This window comes from Populus alba, chromosome 9 (assembly GCF_005239225.2).
Source record: "Populus alba chromosome 9, ASM523922v2, whole genome shotgun sequence".
NCBI lineage: Eukaryota > Viridiplantae > Streptophyta > Magnoliopsida > Malpighiales > Salicaceae > Populus > Populus alba.
In genome coordinates, this window is record NC_133292.1 from 6327056 (window position 1) to 6346650 (window position 19595).

General features: G+C 33.7%; 1 protein-coding gene across 3 annotated transcripts; it reads right to left on the reverse strand.

Moving 5' to 3' along the window:
- Positions 1-1028: 1028 nt before the first annotated feature.
- Positions 1029-8136, reverse strand: LOC118027675 (uncharacterized). Of its 3 annotated transcripts, none has more exons than XM_035031097.2 (10): positions 7769-8136; positions 5616-5716; positions 5136-5499; positions 3699-4520; positions 3520-3577; positions 3224-3285; positions 3032-3138; positions 2857-2944; positions 1683-1983; positions 1029-1582 (listed from the first exon to the last, which is right to left on the reverse strand). In XM_035031097.2, exons 1-10 carry the CDS (start codon positions 7889-7891, stop codon positions 1557-1559), a joined length of 2052 nt encoding a protein of 683 aa, XP_034886988.1. In that variant the 5' UTR covers positions 7892-8136; the 3' UTR covers positions 1029-1556. The 3 variants fall into 3 exon arrangements, with proteins under 3 accessions (XP_034886988.1, XP_034886990.1, XP_034886987.1); XM_035031099.2 differs by having other exon boundaries at positions 1029-1567; positions 3699-4523; XM_035031096.2 differs by having other exon boundaries at positions 3699-4523.
- Positions 8137-19595: the final 11459 nt, after the last annotated feature.

Sequence of the window (19595 nt, forward strand, 5' to 3'; positions counted from 1 at the left end):
CCTCCAGTGTGACGCAGGAATATTCTTTAAACTGTCAGTGATAACTATACTTCAATGATATGCTATTTTCATTTAAATTTGCTAGAAACCAGTTCCATCAATGAATTGTTGATTCTAACAACATCGTATATTGATGGTAATTGTTAAGTTGTGCTTACGATCAAGGTTTGGGTGCAGAAATTAAATCTCAACGCTGTCCAGAAAATTTGAAATTGCAGAAAATTCAGCCAAACTCCAAGTTAAAAAGCACCGTGTACGTGCATTCTAAACTGTTCTTTACAGCCACCCAAAAAGAAGAAACTTTCTTCGTAGAGTAGATGTTTTGCTGATCAAAAGAACACTTGAAGATAGGAACAGAAACTGAAAAGGTGTCATCTAATGAGGAATTCTCGTTTTTGAGTGAGTTTGCAGTATTATATGGAACCTACGTCCCGTGACCTTGCGAATCTCTCATAACATGATCTATTGGAATATGGATCTTAAAGACATTTAACGGATCTATGATCATCAACGGGTATGATCCTTTGGAGGATACCAGAACAAAACACCAAAGCCAGTCTCCTTGATGCTACGAGTATGTTCCCTGCTCAAAGAACACCACCAGAAGGAGACTGTTTTGTAGGATAAAACTTCATAGCCAAACAGCCTTGTATGAAAACCCCGAGGAAGAATTGTTCAAAGTAAAATAATGGTGCCACCAAGCTATCTAAATCTGGCGGCATAGGCTTGGTTGCTGTATAATACAAAGCAGATCTCGATGCTACTGTACAAGTAGAGGCACATGCGACGGGCTGTCAAAGATTTACGTGAAGAATTACGCAAGAGATCAGCAAGGCACCTACCTGGGTGCTACTGCTATTGTAGATGTAACCTGTAGATCTAGGAACTTTGGAAGTTTCGGCAACGAGAATTATACGAGGGGGTTTTCTAACTGATTGATTTCCCCACCTGCTTCACGTAATAGCTTCCTGGACCAAGTTTGATTTAATGGATCATAGCACGCTGTGAAAAAATATACGACCAAGGCAAAAACTAAAGACAACTTATCGCCTTACTGTGTAAAAGTTGGAAACATGTTCAACCAACCTAGGAGATCTTCAAGTATCACATGAAAGCAAAGCAACGAGAACCCCTGATGTTTTTTTTTCTGTTTTTGGACATACTAAAGAGAAGGTGAGCACATGCTCTAATAACAGCAACTTAGTTAACTCTTTTTCTTTTTTTATTTGTTTTCTCTTTCATTCTCTTATCTCTTTTTTCAATGAAAAAAAACTGAACAAAATAAAATCCCTCAAGACAAACGTATCAACTGTATCCTTCCTCTTCACAAAATTCAATCTAATGGTGTATATAACTCAAGGGTGGGACAGCTTTGCGAGAGTCCCAGGTGTTTTTCCGATTCAGATCCAGCAAACTCCAGCCCCTCAAAGAAAACAACCCCAAAATATTTGCTAAAAGAAACCCTCCCTGTTCACTATACCTCAAATATTCGCTAATTTTAGCATATGTCCTCCATGTACAGAGAAATCTTTATCTGAGGATGAGGATCTGTGGATTCATCTCTTTCCTAGAACCAAAAAATCTGCCAGAGTTATGATTCAGGCATTTTTATGCAACCTGTTACGATCAAAATCTGGATGTTCAGGGAAAAGAAAACATGAGCTGTCAAACTCCAGCAGTACCTGAATACCGATCTGGTTTTGGTTCTGTGCGGACATAGGTGAGACTGCGGGCAGAAGGGGAGACAACACTGCTGCCAGAGACTGCAGCACTACTCCCAGCTGGAGTAGCTTGAGCATCTCGCTTCCACTGCAAACTTCTCGCACCAGGTTTCACATGGAGCCGAGGCCTAAATGCAGCAGGAGTGCCTCTTGGAAAAGCTGCTCTAGAAAACCTACCAGCAGTATACGGAGATCCATGGGCAATGCGGGGCCATGTTGTAATAGGATTAGCTTCTTGGTTGGAAGAGCTTTTCTTCATGACCTGCACGACAAAAATATTGTTAAGATGCCTACCCAAATCTTGGAGACGACTCCTAAGAAAGTAATAAAATGTGCTTCGGTTCCAACAAATTGCTCATCAAATCTAAATCCTAGCTACCATCTTTTCAAGCTAAAATGAAAGCATGCTTTAAGTTCTGATTGCTCCATAGAAAATAAGATGCTTCCTTATTATCAATGAGAATTGAAAACAGCAGTTTTAACGCTTCATCTACAAGCAGGCATGTGTGACTCTACCAGCTTGGACCACGTAACTTCTGTGAAACAACACCACATTGCACAATTATCATTTTACCAGAACAGACCTATTAAAATCATCTTAAGCTCTTAAGATATCAGAAGCACTCAAACTTGATCGCTCAATATATGCTTGTAAAAGAACTTAGGCCTTTTAAAAATATATATAACCGAACAAATCTCAACAACTTTCCATCATGGAGTCATTCCATGTACTTTTGCGATACTTTTCATTTATGAATGCATGCATGCACACAGGCACTTGCAAGCCCCCACAAGCACGAGAAGAGCACACATAGTGGCTGCAAGAAAACTTGCAAAACAACCACCAAGTCAAAGTTGATGAGGAGCAAAAGCACACGAGCGTGGTTCATTTTTTCATCGTAAATATTGACATCATAACAAAAAAATCTTCCAGCTGATGCAGCCATTGATTTAACTTTTTCAAAATTTGGCAACTTCATCTATCTATCAAACCAATAAACAAAGTTCGAAAAAAAGGAAAATGCACAGAACATACTCCTCAGATGACAGACATGCATGCAACAAAAAAATAAAGACAACGGAACAGAAAAGACCACTGCTTGTAGCAAATTAAGATGGTCTCTATGTTCATCACCTTCAGAATACGTGACATAAATGAGGTGCCATCAAGAGACAATGCATTGTCCGCTGCCTCTTTGCGCATAAATTCCACATAAGCTGACCTGCATAGTCATGTTGACTTAGCCCCAACAAAAAACAATTCAAAGAATTGCTAAGGAAACAGCGCTGACTAGTGTAAAACAGCTCACCCTGTTGGTTGTGCTGTTGCTGCATCAGTTACTATAACCACTTTAAGTACTTCACCGAACTTGTTAAAATGCCAAGACAGACTGTCCTTAGTTGCAGCAAAATGAACCTGTGAATAGAGCGGTGAAAATATTACCAGGATACAGTGATGAATGATCCTTCAAAGCTACAGCTTGATGCGCATCAGCACTTACATTGCTAATGAAAATGGTCCGAGAATCAGCATCTTCCAAGGGGCAACCTGCAGTATATGGACCTGAAGAATCATCCAAAACAACCTCATTTAAATATTACAGAAAAATGGCCATATGAAACAAGCAGGACACATATCAGAATGGCAACTGTCTTGCCATAGATGAGTTTGAGATGATGTCAACCATGAAAAACACCCAAATGGGTAACTCCATAAGTCGCAACAAAACTAACATAAATTTCATTTCATATTAGAACAACAGATTCAATGGCACTTAGAAGATTCTATAGAACTGACCGGATGCAGATGATGGAGGCTTCTGAGGTTCTTCCTGAATATCATCAGCAGGTTTTGCCTGGTCATCATCACGCCACAAAAAAAGTGTCGTCAGTCAATGCAAAGGAGGAATGGCAAGTGATTTCATAAGAGAAAAGGCAAGAAGAATAAAGAAACCCTGGCAAACAAGACTATCTTACATTTCCATTACCAACCGAGACAGGCTTGCTAACCTCCATTAGCTTAGCACCAAATCTCCCAGCATTTCCTTCATTATTCTGAACCGATTTCTGATTATCAATTGCAGCATCCCTGGGTTCTTGATAATGAGGTGGCCTCCATGTATTCACATTCACAGAAATGTTTACTATTTTAAGAGAAGTGTTTGCAGCTGACTGATCCTTAGCTACATTGTATTTTGACATGAGTGCATCCTCAACCTTGCTTCCGTAAGACATGCCAGTTTGAGAAACATCCATAACCCTATGATCCACAACATTGGCATCATCATAACCTTCATTATCATACATCAAATCAGAAGTCAATCCAGCTTCATGCTCCATCATATTCATAGCCCCTGCATGTCCACAGTACTTGCTTCTTGGAGGATAGTTTGAGTGGTTTTGCTCCTGAATTTCATTAAGTTCTTCATATTCGCCATCTTCAACAGCAGCATCTCTAAATTCAGTGACTTGTTCAGTGGTCAATGATGCATCCATATCACGACCAAGCCGGTCAAACACACTTCTTGAAGATTTAACTTGTACTACATCTTCAGCAGCTTCTTGCACAGCTTTTACTACAGTAGCCATGGGGTTTGGAACTCTTGCAATTGACTGTAGCCTCCTAGGATGATCAACCAATGATGTGTCTTCAGTAGATGTAGACACTACTGAGCGAAGACGCTTCAGTGAGGGTTCTTTTACCATGCCAGATGGTCTCAAAGTTCTGACAGCATCTCTCACTGCAAACTGAAGTAGTCGACGAGGAGCACGACTGGTTGCTTGAGAAACTGTGTCCCTCTGCTAAAAAGCTTGTTAGTAGATGCAAAATTTGACAAAGCACTTATTTTCATTAAAAAAGAAGAAGAAGAAGAAGAGAAAGAGAGCTTGAGTATTGAAATTATATTAAGATTCACAGCATGATGGAATCTAGTATTCAAAATCAGATGAGTCGGTATGTATATTGCTAACCCTACCACCAGCAATCACACATCATACATGCTCCGAATTTTAGTTAAGAAGAAACATAGTTCTCCAGGTCTGAACCACAGGGAATTATTTAATCTATTGTGTGTAAGTGCAATTTAACAATTGAAGTTTTTTTTTTCTTAATGTGGAAACCCTGTTTAGCATAATGTGCAATAGAAGCTGTTTTATAGGCTGAGTGATGGTAGAAAATTATGGCCTCAAGTTTGTAAGCAAATCAGAAACATAAATCTCCTAATTTCCAACAAAACATGAATTTGTGTAGAGTTTTATTATGATTTTGCAAGCTTTAGATTATATCATAAATCTCCTAATTTCCATTCTTGATTTTAAGAGCACTCATTAATGCCCATTTAGATAAAATAAAAGTAATTAACTTTTAGGCCATACTACTCAGTCAAATATGAAAGAAAAACTAGAAATCCAAACCTTCACATGTTGTCGCTCATCATGCTGACTCCTTTTCTTCTGCTGTGGAGGTTGGGGAGATGTAGATCTTCTTGCACGACTGACTTCGCAATGAGTTTTTTCCTCCTGATGAATATTAACAACCACGGAGCTTCGAAGAGGAGGCCGGTGGTTAACATCTCTCACTACACCTTTCCATTCTCTTTTATGCCGGCCTCTATATGAATTATCAGGCTTCACTTTTTGGGGTTCGGAATCCATATGATGAGATTCATCCCACCCAGTCTGTTCTACCAGTGTGGGATTTGTTCTGGCCACTTCATCTGTGCCAGTCTCCTGAGGCTGTACATACAAATCCAGATTTGTAGCCAAGTGATCCCACAGCCTGTTAAAAAACAAGTGATCTCTTTATACAAACGGGAATGACTTAAAACAGAGTTAATAATAAGATATTTTCTACAATATCAAAGGCATCAATAAATGGAATGAGAATCAAATTACCAGGATACAAAAGACTCACTGTCATCCCCCAAAAAAACATTCAATTCATTTCTTGCTTCTTCCTTATCCCTGCCATTTCTCAGCAAGACAATTACATATTCCTGCCAAAACATTTATATTTTAAGCATGGAGGAGAAAATTGTCAAAACCTCTGCTGAACCATGGAATATTGTAATAATAGAAATGTATTATGAATGTGCTTTTTAAGACCCAACTAATAACTAACAGGACTAAAAAATACTAAATGCGGTATCAATAACAAAAGAACATCACTCTGGAAACAAATATGTGATGTATAGAACTGACATTGGGAAGAACTTTTAGGATTAAACCTTTATAAACAACATAGGAAAAAAGATAAAGGTAGTTCCAAGCTACTCAAATTTATAGACAAAGTAGCACAGGTGCAGTCTTAAAATTAGTTTTATTTTCTGAAATTATTATTAATTTATTAATAAGAGTATTACCATGTGACTTTTAAAATATTTCCTTAGGTTAGGTTTTGTTGCATTGATAATAAGACTAGTGTATCCTTTTCCTGCAAAGATCAAGGGCTTTAACTGGTGTAAATAGGCTGCTAGTATATTTATCAATCTGTTCAGATTTTAGAGGATTCTTGGTGAGCCCTAAACCTCATTATCTTGTTACATCTTCAATTTTATTCATATCTTAACCATTGTTCAGCTGTAAATGCTGTTTTTTACTGTTTTTCTCTTCTCAACCTATGTCACAGAATCTCTCAAAGCATGCCCTGTAACATACATCAACATCTCTAAAATACACAAGTGCAATGGCTTCCCACTTCAGGCCAGAGTCCAGCTCAAACTGTACATGATCCTGACCTAATACCCAAAACTGTACCAAATTCAGAAAATTAGTCCCGTAGTCAAATCCCCCAAAAAAATAAATGAAAGCAAAAGGATCCTTGTAATTTTTTTTATACATAGAAAAAAAGAACCAACTCAGAACTCCATGTCCAGTCTGAATTAAATTCCTACGTGTACCTGAGCACCAATGAGAGCAACATGACACAACAAAACCAATTTATCAACACTTCATTCAGCTAAATGCCGGCTCACTTGATAAAGTCCACTCAAATAACTGAACAGTTCCATGTGAATAAGGCCAAGCAGCTAAAAATAATCTCAAGTATAAATTCTAAATCCTGCAAGGTTTTGATACTCCTTACCTTTTTTTCATATTCATAAATAACGTATTGCCTTTGCTAACTTCTCTTAGTACAGAATTCCAATAATCATGTAGCATGTTCAACCCCCATGAGACAATGCACTATCATGTGCACAGTCATTCATTTGAATCTTACCTTGGAGCAAAACCTTAAAAGTTCCCACAATCTACACATAACCAATTTCCTGGAGGTAACCCTGCTTTATTGCAAGGTATTCAAATTCATTAACCTCAGCCCACATGAGGAAATAAAATATGTCATTGCAAATAAAATATATATTCAATCCACCCACAGAGTTCCTTGCAGCAATAAAATATCAATCATCAACGAGACATCCAGAATCATAATAGCCTCGGATAAAATTCCAAAATGCAAAATCCCTAAAAACACCCAGAGGGTTGGACAGCATTCAACAAACTATGCACGCTGAAAATGAGTTCAATTTACAAAAACGTTTGGCACATTTCCCTCACACAATTTTGAACATTCTCTAGTTCAGAAGCAAACATGTAGCAATTACAGTTTCACCATTTATCTTCTCACCTACGCGCTATCACCAATTATCTCACCGTGCATGTCCACATAACCAGTGACATTAACAAGTAACAGCTCTAACAGATTCTAAATTTATGTCATTTTCACCTTTCTTAATGTTAGCACAGCAACAGCATTTTCCACTACATGAAAAATCACAGAATGAAATTCCACAAATACCTCTCCTGAATCAGTTCATAACAGCATAAACTCACTTCAACTTAGCTAAACTCAATCCCAAACTAGTCGGGATAAAATGAACCCTGTCATTTCATAGAAGGAAACAAAAAATAACACGATATCTAGACTCCAAAACTAGCCAGTCAAATTAAACCCTAAAGAATAGATTCACTGCAACGCCAAATTCAAAATTTCAAAGTATACAAAACAACGAAATTTATTATTCATATACTCATATATAAATGCGTACCACAAGAACATCGTCAGTGTAATCGCCCATAAACTCTTTAAGCTTCTCGCTAACTCTATCTCTCAACAAAGCGGCTCCATCTCCACTGAAATTAACCCTAATTTTTTTATCCACGCTTCCCATCACTCTCAAACAATCAGAAACCCTGATTAAATTTTCCAGCTATAAAATCGCCCGCAAAAAACAATGATTGAAAGTCTACGTTTCTGAAAACACACCCTGAGTTTGAGGGTTTAAGCGGCAATAAAAATTCTTCGACATTAATAGAGATGGTGTCATAAGTAAATGCGGATGGGTTAAGATTTTCTCGGGAAAGTGGGGGAGAATTATGGGGTTTCATGGAAATAAAAAAACCCCAAGAGGATTTTATAATTTCCAGAGTTATGGCCGTGGTGTGGGAATTTTTAAGAGAGATAAATTTTGAAATTGCCAGAACTGCGTTTATTGTATATATAACGTAAAAAATACAGACGCGCGCTAGATGAGAAGCATGAAAAAATTGTTTTAGGTTAATTTCGGCATGGGTGTTTTTAAACGTTGCACTGGATACTTGTAGCGAAATTATGGTTTTGCCTTTCAGTTAAAAAAAGAAAAGAAAAGGAAGTCTTGGTATAGGGGCAATTGAATCTTTTCAACTTACCCATTAATATTGGCTGGCATATTTATCTTCTAAAAAAAAATAAACAGTAAAATTATTTATTTACACTCCATGTTAAAAAAATAAAAATAAAGTTGTTGATTAAGAATGTATTTATCTTTTCACTTATTAGTTACAATAAAAATATATATTTATCACAGTAGTTAAACCTAGTATTTTATTATATTCAAGGTAGCATAAATATAAAAAACATAACAAAATTCAAGACACTTGAATATAACAATGATATTCAAGATCACATAAATTTAGTAAATATATTAAATTCAAGTTATTTAAGTCAGCTATATCTAAGATACTTAGATTTAGCATTTTGCAAAGCTTAAAATCCCATGGGTTTTGGAGGATTTAGAAAACATATTTTGTATTTATTTAATGTTTTCATCCACATATAAATATATAAAGAGTATCGGAGCTAGTATTTTTTTTAGAAATTAGATTTAAAAAAAAAAATCACTAATGTGTCAACTCCCCATCCAACCCTGGCCCAAGGTGAAGATGGAGACAAAAAAAAAAAAAAAAAAAAAAAAAAAAAAAAAAAAAAAAAAACACTACAACAACTCGATGTCTCGATCCTTTGTTATTGAAATTGTAAATCGATCGGGGTGTACTTCACAAACAAGGTAGATGAAAAAAATAAGGAGTTATTTCACAGAAAGAAGAAGAGGAAAAGAAAGCAAAGGTCACCGATGAATACACTTTAAGATTTTTTTTAGGGTGAATTATAGATTTTTTAGAAGTATTTATAGGATAAGATTTTTTAGTGATTGAATTATAGATTAGTTAATTATATTTGTAAATAGTTCATTTATTTAATGTCTTTAGATATTTATTAAAAAATATATATTTAGGCTGTTTGAGGATTTTTTAATTGTAAAGTTAGAATTTTAATAGAGAAAAAAAGAGATAAATATACTTAAAGAGTTTTAAATTCTAGGATTCTAGTTGTTCTTGTGTTAAATTTGTATCTTTTTAATGTAATAATAATAAAAAGAGCTTACATTTTATTAGTTAGTTTAAGATATATTTACAGCCATGAACCTTTTTTTTTCTTAGATGAAAGAGTTAAAAAGTAATTTTACTATGAAAATATTTATGGGAACAAAATATCTTTACACAAGCATTGATAATTATTAATGAAAATAAAATCCATACATGTTATTGAATTTAAAAAATACACTAAAACACATCTTTTAAGAGTTATGCTCAGGTGGTGTGCCCAAGCCTATAAAGAGATGCAAAAGGTGCCTAGCATTTGGTTCAAGTACTGGTTATGCTTGGTATTTAGGCTCGGGCTTGGGTTACACCCGAGCTCAACGAAAGGTGCTTGGCTCGCCCAGTACCTGAGCTTTGGTGTATGAGTCTAACAGAAAAATCTTAATTTATCAATCATTATTTTTTTTATTATTTTTCAGGTAAAAAAATACTATAAAAATGATATGTTATCTTTTATGGCGGGCAAAATATTTGCTTTGCATATGACTTGTGTCATATATGGTTACAGTGATTAATTAATATATGATTAGATATCGTGGTTGAATTTAATTTTTTATTAAAATTTAATTTTTTTATTTTAAATTAAAATTCTATATTTTTATATTATTTTGATGCATTGATATCATTTTTAATATATATATATATATATATATATATATATATTATTTTAATATATTTACAAATAAAAAAATTTTAAAAACAATTTCCACAAACACCCCTCTCGATTTAAAAACTCCCTGTGCCCGAAGAATGTATATTCATGTGGCTCGCCTGTCGTAATTTGTAATCATATATCCTCTGTAATGAACTTCTTTTGGGGTAATATCTCACACTTCCTCATATAATGCTCTTAGATGCCTTTAAAGAGTTGGTGCAGGTGATGAGGAAGATACACGCGCGCGCATTCCTTTAAGATCGGAAGAGGGCCAAGAAGTCCTAATTCCATAGATGTCTTCAATTACAGTGGACAAACATCCTAGCAAAGGAGAGGAGAAATGATGCAGACGAAAACCCAAAAGAAAAGGTATGATTAGCTAATCAGTCTGCTCACCGTTTGGCCTCGTTATAGACACGTCTAACACGATCCTAACAAGGCCAGAGAATCACCTGTTGCTATTAATTTCCATGTGCATATAAAATCGGAAACTCTTCTGTATTACCTTACCTTACACAGAACACAGTACGCGGGCAGCCAAGATTTCTGGAGGAGGTGGAAGGAAAAAACCTAGCAAAGATATGCAACACGCGCCCACCTGTCTCGCATCTCCCATTCTCCCTGACTCATTCACGAACAAGAGAACAACAAATAGCTGTCTAAAAATGGAAACTAAAACCAAGTACATCGCAAGCTCTCACTTCTGCTTATTATCCAATGACACGATTATTACAGCTACCGTGAATTTCCATCAATCAATCAAAACTTAAACTCTAGACTTCTACTCTGATCAAATGACATTGTGCCACGCATAGCTTCTCGATAGTCGATAGAAGCTGGCGCATTGCGATCATTTACTCCGCCACCATTTTTATGCGATATAAACGCCACCTCAATCTTCCTGTTTTAGTCCCCTCTTCTAACCAACCACGATTTCCTGTTTGTTTTATGGTCTCTCTCTATTCTGATCTCGTATATTTTTTATGTAGTGAAACATTTATCTGTTTGTGTTCTGCGTGCACTGTCTGAATTTTGTTCGTGTTTGATATTTTAAGTGAGCTTAATTAACAGAGTTTAACACTGTTTTATAGCTTGTTGTAGCAGGGGTTTACGAGTACTCAACTTTGAGTAACTTTTTTTGGAAATGGAGTCACCAGAGGTGACGGCTTTTAAGAAATTATCTTCCCTGTGCCAAGGTCAAGGTTTCTTCACTTCTACACTCCTGAAACTAGTAATTAAGTATCTGGGTTTTCGAAAGTTGCAGTTGAATTCAGTGAAAAACAAATTTTATTGATGTGGCTTTATTTCTTGATTTTACATAAATTTTGTTGAATTTGAGCTGTTGTGTTGGATGATGTAAGTTTTAACCTCTAATCAACCCATCACCTTTTTTTTTGGGTTAGTGTGGTCCTATCAGAGTTCATGCATTAGTTAGATTTCCTTGGTGGTTTTGGATTGCTTTAATTAGACAATCATTTTTGACCTGCAGTTGTTGATGCTTCTCGATTGCTTAAGATTATTATTATTATTAGGAACTTATTGGACTTTGGATATCGTAAGCTGTCAGACCTTTCTTGATCCCATTCATCTCGGATTTGATTCCAGGTCACTTGATTTAACCTCATTCAGATTAGATAGCACCCGTTATAGCTTGAGATTCTAAATTGTTCTAGTTTTTTTTCATGTAAAAAGCTTAGAGGATAAGGTTTGATAAGTTGCAGTAACAGTCGATCACATAGCAAGTCGAGGTTTTGGTGATTCTGGTTATGTTCATCGAACGGATGATGCTGAAAATGTTTGGATTCACTTCATAACGAAAGAAAACAGGGAAAACTTTCTGAATGCCCTTCAGTTTTTTCAAAGATTTTGGTCTCCTATATTCTCACTCTAGTTTTTCGAGGTAAGGTCTTGCAATAGAACCTAGAGTCAGACATGTTTTAATTAGTGATGGAAACATGATTCCTGGTTTAGATAGGCATGAAACAACCACCGTGCATGTGTTGTTCTTGTTCACACAGCGCACAAAACCATGATGAAGGCACGTAGCAGATGAAATTCCCAAGCAACTTGCTTCTCGTCCCCTCCCCTCCACTTTTTAAATCTACCATATTGAAGAAATTTGGGGTACCTGGAAAGTAGATGTGTATACTGACAAGAAATCTGATTAGCAAATATCAAAAGGGTTAGAGCCCTAAGAGTCCAAACAATCAACTGTCGTGAGGTTATTTTTGTTTCAATTTCTTCTTGTTACAAATAGTAATCTTTTTTACAAACAAAAAATTATGTTACTTTTGCTTAGTTTTTTCCGTGTGCTTCTTTGATTATAAATTCAGGACTAGTCTACTTCAATGGAATTCACTTGTTCTTGCATCAGAATTGCCTTTACTTTCAATTACATAAAAGGAAAATGAGCATACATCCGAAGGCAATTATCCTCCCCAGCACAAATCCACCAACACAGTCGAGACCAATGAACCTTCCATCCCCAAACATATAGATTTAGACTTTTCTGACGCACCCAACTCAGTTTTATGGACAGATTCATGGAGCCTCTCTCATGGGATGCTATGTTTGGGCTCAAAATAAGAAGAGGTCCTACTCGTTTTAGAGGGTACTCGAAGATGAGATGTGCATGGCTGATTTGCTTATTCTTGGAGGCCAATCTTGCTAAATCTGGTTTGGTTTTGTATTTTAAAAATATTTTAATTTTTTTAATTTAAATTAATAATTTTGTAATGCTTTTAGATCACAAGCTTGATGTTAAAAATATTTTTTAAATAAAAAATTATTATTTTAATATATTTTTAAATAATATTTTTTAGAATTGATGTTGTAGTTATTTTTTATTTTTTAAAAATATTATTTTATTTAGAAATATATTAAAATAATATTTTTTATTTTAAAAAATTATTTTTGATATTAATAAATAAAACACTACAAAAATATTAATTTTAAAAAAAAAATCTTTACTTTTAAAAAAATAAAATTAGAGAAGCCTTACTTATTTTAAAGGGTACACGAAGATCAGATGTTTTATGGCTGATAGGATTTTATTTTTAGGTTTTTTTTTTTATGATTATTAACGTGGATGATCAGATCAATTTGTGTATATCTCGATTAATTTTACAAGTTTTAAAGTTAATGACTATCTTAAAAAAAAAATAAACAATTGAGCTATACTCCTTAAAGTTGACCAATCTTATTAGTATTGATAGAGAGATTAGAAGTGATTGAGTTGTTGATATTATTTAAATTGTATGTACTTTTTTATTAAAAAATTATTTTTTCAAAATAAATAAACATTGTTAAAATTATAGGAATCTCAAACAAAATAAATAAATAGTTGAGTTATATTCCTTGAAATTGATTAATTTTACTAGTATTAATAGAGAGATTAGAGGTGATTTAGCTGTTAATATTATTTAAATTGTATGTATCTTTTTATTAAAAAATTATTGTTTAAAAATAAATAAACACTGTTAAATTTATAGGAATCTCAAACAAAAAAAAATCTTTGAATCTCTATCAAAATTTGGGTTATAATTTATGAACTAATTTAAGGTCTCTCTAAAGCGACTTGGATCGATTTTATCCGAAGGCCGACCAGATGACGATTTCACATCGACCTTCCTGCTAGTTCTGCTCTTTTTAAGAAAGGAAACCAGCCTGGTGCCACATTCACGTGTAGCCAACCATATTGTCTCACTTTCAATCCTTCAACACGAACCCGCCACGTGTGTTCAATTGATAAACGAATATGAATCCGAACCGTTCAAACTTCTTCTTGTTTGACTTCTCACAGCCAGTCACATCAGTTGACCTGTTCAAGTAGTTGACCCACAGATAAACTTCCAAGCCTTTTAAGAGTTGATTAGCCGCGTAAGCTGATTCCCGTTTGGGATTGCATTTGAAAAGCTTTTTTTTATAAAATTTGATTTTTTTTATTCAGAATTAATATATTTTTAATATTTTTAAATCATTTTGATGTGCTGCTCTCAAAAATAATTTTTTAAAAAATAAAATAATATTATTGGCATACTTTTCTGAATAAAAAACACTTTGAAAAACAACCACAACAACACTTCCAAACACGCTCGGCGCCGTTTGGAATTCCCAAAGGCATTTTATAATTAATTTTTTTAATATATATATATATATAAATTTTTTTTGATACACTAACTAAAAAATAATTTTTAAAAAAATAAAAATAAATTATTTTAATATATTTTAAAATAAAAAATATTTTAAAAAATAATAATTATCACATTTCTAAATATCTCTCGATCAAAATCTAAAATTTCATGCCATGTACATATTTCAAAAAAAAAAAAAAAATTTGATCCTCAAATTAGCTTCCAGCTTGATCATTTGCACAACAATAAACCAACATCAATTAATATTCAGTATCCCATTCATAATGCTCTTAAATTTTTAAAATTCTTTGTTTTATTAATTTTCATGGATTAATTAAATTATTTTCTTATTATGACTCATGTATAAAATTATAGTTAATTTTATTTATTAAAAAAAATATTTAAATAATTTGTGTCATTTTCATAAATAATTTATTTTTTCCCAAAAATATACATTTTATGTTCTGTAAATTAATGAGATATATGAAAAAAACTCCAAAATCCAGGAAAATAAAGGGTATTTCTAATTGAATGAAAATAAGTATGGATAGTTTGAAAAAAAAAAAAATGCTCAGATCAGTCACGTAACAAGTTTGTTTGCTGCAAGGAGAGTGAGAAAAAAGTTTTGCTTGCTGGGACAAAAATTGGTTTTTAGGTAATGTTGTAAAATATTTCATAAAAAATTTTCAACTTAAAATATTTCATAAATTTTACGAGTTGATAAATATTTTTTATTTATTAAGTTCTAAAATAATATTTCATTAAAAAATAATTCACTAACAATATTATCAATAATTTATTTAACCATAATAATAATTATCATCTTATCATCACCACATCCTCCACTTCCAACTCAATTTTTTTTCCTGTCATTATTATTATCACAATTATAGTTATTATTATTTTAATGCCATAAAAAACTGAAAATATTTTATTATTATCATATTTTATATATCATTACTTACCAAACATCATAAAAAATCCATGGGAAAATGTTTTTAGTTTCATGAAAAAATGTTATATATACTTGACTTAATTTGTATTTTGCTAAAAACTCTTGTGCGGACAATGCAGCTTCATAAATTATTTTATTCTCAAAACATAACATTAGAAAAGGATGTTTTACTTGAAGCAAAGCAATTTATTTTGGATCCAATTTTTCCCACTTGAATCAAATTTTAAAAACTCATCATCTAATGATGAAAACATTGTTTTATGGTAATGATAGTTTCAACTTAAAACTCGACACAACACAAAGCAGGATTGAAATCAAAGGGCATGACAAAGGAGATAATTTTAAACGTGTCCTAAGCCTCCATTCAGGTAAATTGAAGATTAAAATCCTCAATCATTGAAGGATCTTATCTTTTCTTCCCCCTTTTGGCACAAAAAGATGTCGTCTCGGATACTCTAAAACAGGTTCGGAGTGCATGTACATGGAATGATGGTGTCTCTACCGAACTACGAAATGTCAAAAACAAGGAAACACGTTAATAATTGATGAAAAAAACTACAATTTATTCAACATTATTACTATTATTAGTATACACTAATGACTAATCTTTTGCATTTTTTCCCTGGTTTTGTTAAAACCTCGATCGAGCCCTGGTCGCGTGTGAGTGGGGATGATGGCCACCCTCACCCGTCTCCCAGTCCTTTTATATATATATATATATATATATATATAGATGTCAGGTGAAATAATACTCATTAATTTTACGCAAATTATAATATTTCCAAATAAATAAATAAATGTAGATGGAGTTTAATTTCATATTAGTCGTAACAAGACAAGAAACTTCATTAATTAGATTAAGTTTTTACTCGGCACATGTTCTCTCATGTGTATCGCATTTTTTTTAGTAACGTTATACTGTTACTAGCCATAATCAGCCCATGCTAATTTCACGTTTTGCACATTCGGAAGCTAGATCACACGCGTACGGAGAGTGTTACAGGCGATTATGTAACAGGGAACTACGCGTGTATGCCACGTAGAGTTCGACAGGGACTCGAGGGAAAAGGCAAGGTGGGGGCGGTCAGTCCGTTTGGGCGGCTCAAAGCCTCCCTGTCACCACCAACATCCAAGGGGGGTCCGTCACATCGTATGCGATGCCAATTTTACCACCCGTCAAGATTTTTGCAACGCGTGGATAAACAGGTTTTTTTGGTGCAAGAGAAAAGGATATGGTGTCAACCAGGTGTATGTTACCGCTAGCAAGAGTCCAATCCAAAAGGTTGATGATGGTGGGAAAGATTAGACAAGGGCTACAGCTGCTTATTCAGTAATTCCAAGCTCCGTTTGTCGTTGGCTTCTAAAATTCATTATCCTCGGTCCTTACAGGCCACGTCGAGTTGAAATCCGATCGGGGGGGGGGGGGAAGGTGAAAAATAAAATATTTGAGATATGCATAGATTGATGATCAGAGCATTTGATCTCGAGGGGCAAGGTCGCTTCGATGTTAAGCTATCTAGATTTTTATCTTTTCTCGAGCTGCTTCAAGTTTATCAACCAGCCTGTACCTGTAGATGGAGTAATTGTGCTTCCCTGTCACATCTTTCTTTGATATAAAAAAAAAAAATTGGAAGGAAGAAAAAGCATCGATGAATGGACGTCATGCCTAACCCCGGAGTCCTTCACAGATTAAGGAAGCATAATTAAACAGCATGCATGAATTTTCGAGGGATAATTATTAGTCACAAACATCTTAAGATGGAATCATCATGCAGTCTGAAAGCCTTAAAAAAACCTTTTGTTTATGGACACCGATTCCTTTTTCTTTTATTTCGACACTCTTTCAGAGCAAAGTACTTAAAACCAAATGCATCGGCAAGAATACCATGTCTGTCGAGCTATCATCGAGGATGGGGAAATTGTAACTGGCCGAAAATTATTGGAGCAAAAGAATTAGTATGAAAATAAAATGAAAGTCACATGTCAGCACTGGCGATAATGATGATCCAATATTCGAGCTCGAAATGTAAAGATTTCTTGATATTTTCCGTATAAAAATCCACCCAACAAGAAAATTCGGGAACAGCGAGGCAGCGACGATAGTTGATCAAACTTTCCACGATGGCTCGTTCACTTTGCCATTATACACGACAAAACCCTGTTACAAGCTTACAAACATTATTTAATCTCTGAAAAATGCAGCACTAGGGAGTTGATAATCGAGAATGCCACTTCGCCTGCTTGGTACAGAAGAAAGATAAATATAATAAAAAAAACACGAGAAAAACAAAAGTGAGGAAATTCTTATAACTTTATAATGGTATAGATATTATCTTCCATCTTCTTTTTATATCTATCTTTTTTGGAAGAGGATGGTGTAGTTTTATTGTTCACATAGACTTCATATTATATATAATTTTTGTCCGGCATTGTTTTCATAAAATGATTGATGTAGATTAAGATAGTGTTTGATATTGCAGTAGTAATTACTTTTTACAATATTTTTTGTTTGAAAATATATTATGTATATTTTTTATTTTATAAAATTTATTTTTGACATCAACACATCAAAACGATCAAAAAACACTAAAGTATTAATTTGAAAGAAAAAAATCAAATCTTGTGAAAAGCACTGTTGAACCGCAGAGATAAATAATCATTGAAGGTGATTTCCTAGATATTTTAAATGGTTTGAATTGAAGTGATCTAGTTTACTTAACGAAATAACTTACAATCTATAACCTGATTATTATTATTTTTTTATCAAATCTCTTTTCTCAAAATAAGATTTTTTTGATTAACTTGGATTAATATGATTTAACTCATTTAGTTTATGATCCGAGTTTGGAATCAAATAATAAACAATAGATTTAATAACTTTTGTACAAATAACATGTTTTGTAGAGTAAAGATGTATCCTGCTAAAATTATATACCACTTGTGTTCTGTAAAATAGGATTTTTCTCTTTATCCTCCTATAAAAAAGATATTCCAACATCTCAATATGATCTTTTATTGTTAGTTTTTATTTTATTTTGCCATAAGTAAATCAAACCAATTTGAAACAATGAAATATGTCCTTCATCTCCTTTGTATATCATCTCATCATCCTTCTTTTTCTAGAGATTTTTATATATTGATGCAAAATCAAATATATCTCATTTTGGATGAAGGGATGGAAAACACTAAGTAATCAAGCATGAAAGTTTATTCTTTTAGAGAATATCATCATTCGATATTAGAAATTGAAAACTTAAAAAGAAAAAATCATCCTTTAAATTCATTTACCAAATCAAAAATAAATTTTAGGAAATATTTTGATATGAACACAAAATTAGGGTTTGGAATTACAAAAATGAACACCTGATAATTATGATTAAAGCCTTGGAAACTATGATGTCATTTGGAAGTAGGAATCAACATCATTTCAATGTGTATTTTTTTTCTTTTTGGTGTAATCTCTTCAATCCCTATGTAGAAATCATTTATCTCGATATTGATGTAACCCCTTCAATCCCTATCTAGAAAGAGTAAGTCCATCCCATCATTGGAAGGTTGAAGGGCTTGATCCCTGGAAAGAATGTATCCATCCTCATTGTTGAGATAATATTTATCCCGTTCTTAACGAGATGTGTGATTGTATTAGAAGTACCATGGCAATTCCTTCTAGGGTAAATTGCTCTGTAGCATTAAGGAGATAATCATTCTTTTCAAAGTAAATATGTTATCGCACTAAAAAGAATGAGTCCATCCTATCATTAGAAGGTCGAGAGGCTTGTTTCATAAGAACTTAAAGCATGGAAAGCTTACTTTGAACAATTTAATTCATACACAAGAAACTTACATTCTTAGTCATTGACCATAATATATTTTTATCTTCCCTTGAGGTATAATAAACCAAAATAATATTTTTTTAATAGAGATTATAGTCTCGGCCCTAAAGATAAGAGATAATGACATTTTTTCAATAGAGGTTTTCTAGGTGAGCATCGAAGGGATTCCTCCCAGATCAACATGATTCTTTGGATTATTGTGAAAATAAGACTAGTCAAGGATAATCTACCTTGTCAGGTTTGGAAACTTGAATGAAGTCCTCAACTTGAAATAATTCTTGAAGTTGCACAGTCTAAACCAACATTATGCTGGTACCCGCTGAAAGCTTTCCAAAACATCGAGGCTCCAACTTTAATGGTAATTAGGGATGATAATAGCCCAACTTTTAAAAGAGTAATTAATGGCTTTTCGATCATTTTTCTCAGATAGTGTCATTGATGATATATAAATTTATCCCATGGGCTTGTAAGTCAAGCTGCTATTTGAGATATTTAGTTAATCTCTTGATTTTGACAATATGATCCATCATTCTTGGACGAGATGGCTGGTGGATCATACTTGATACCTGTAAAAGGTTATCTCTTTTGTGTTTGGTCTTT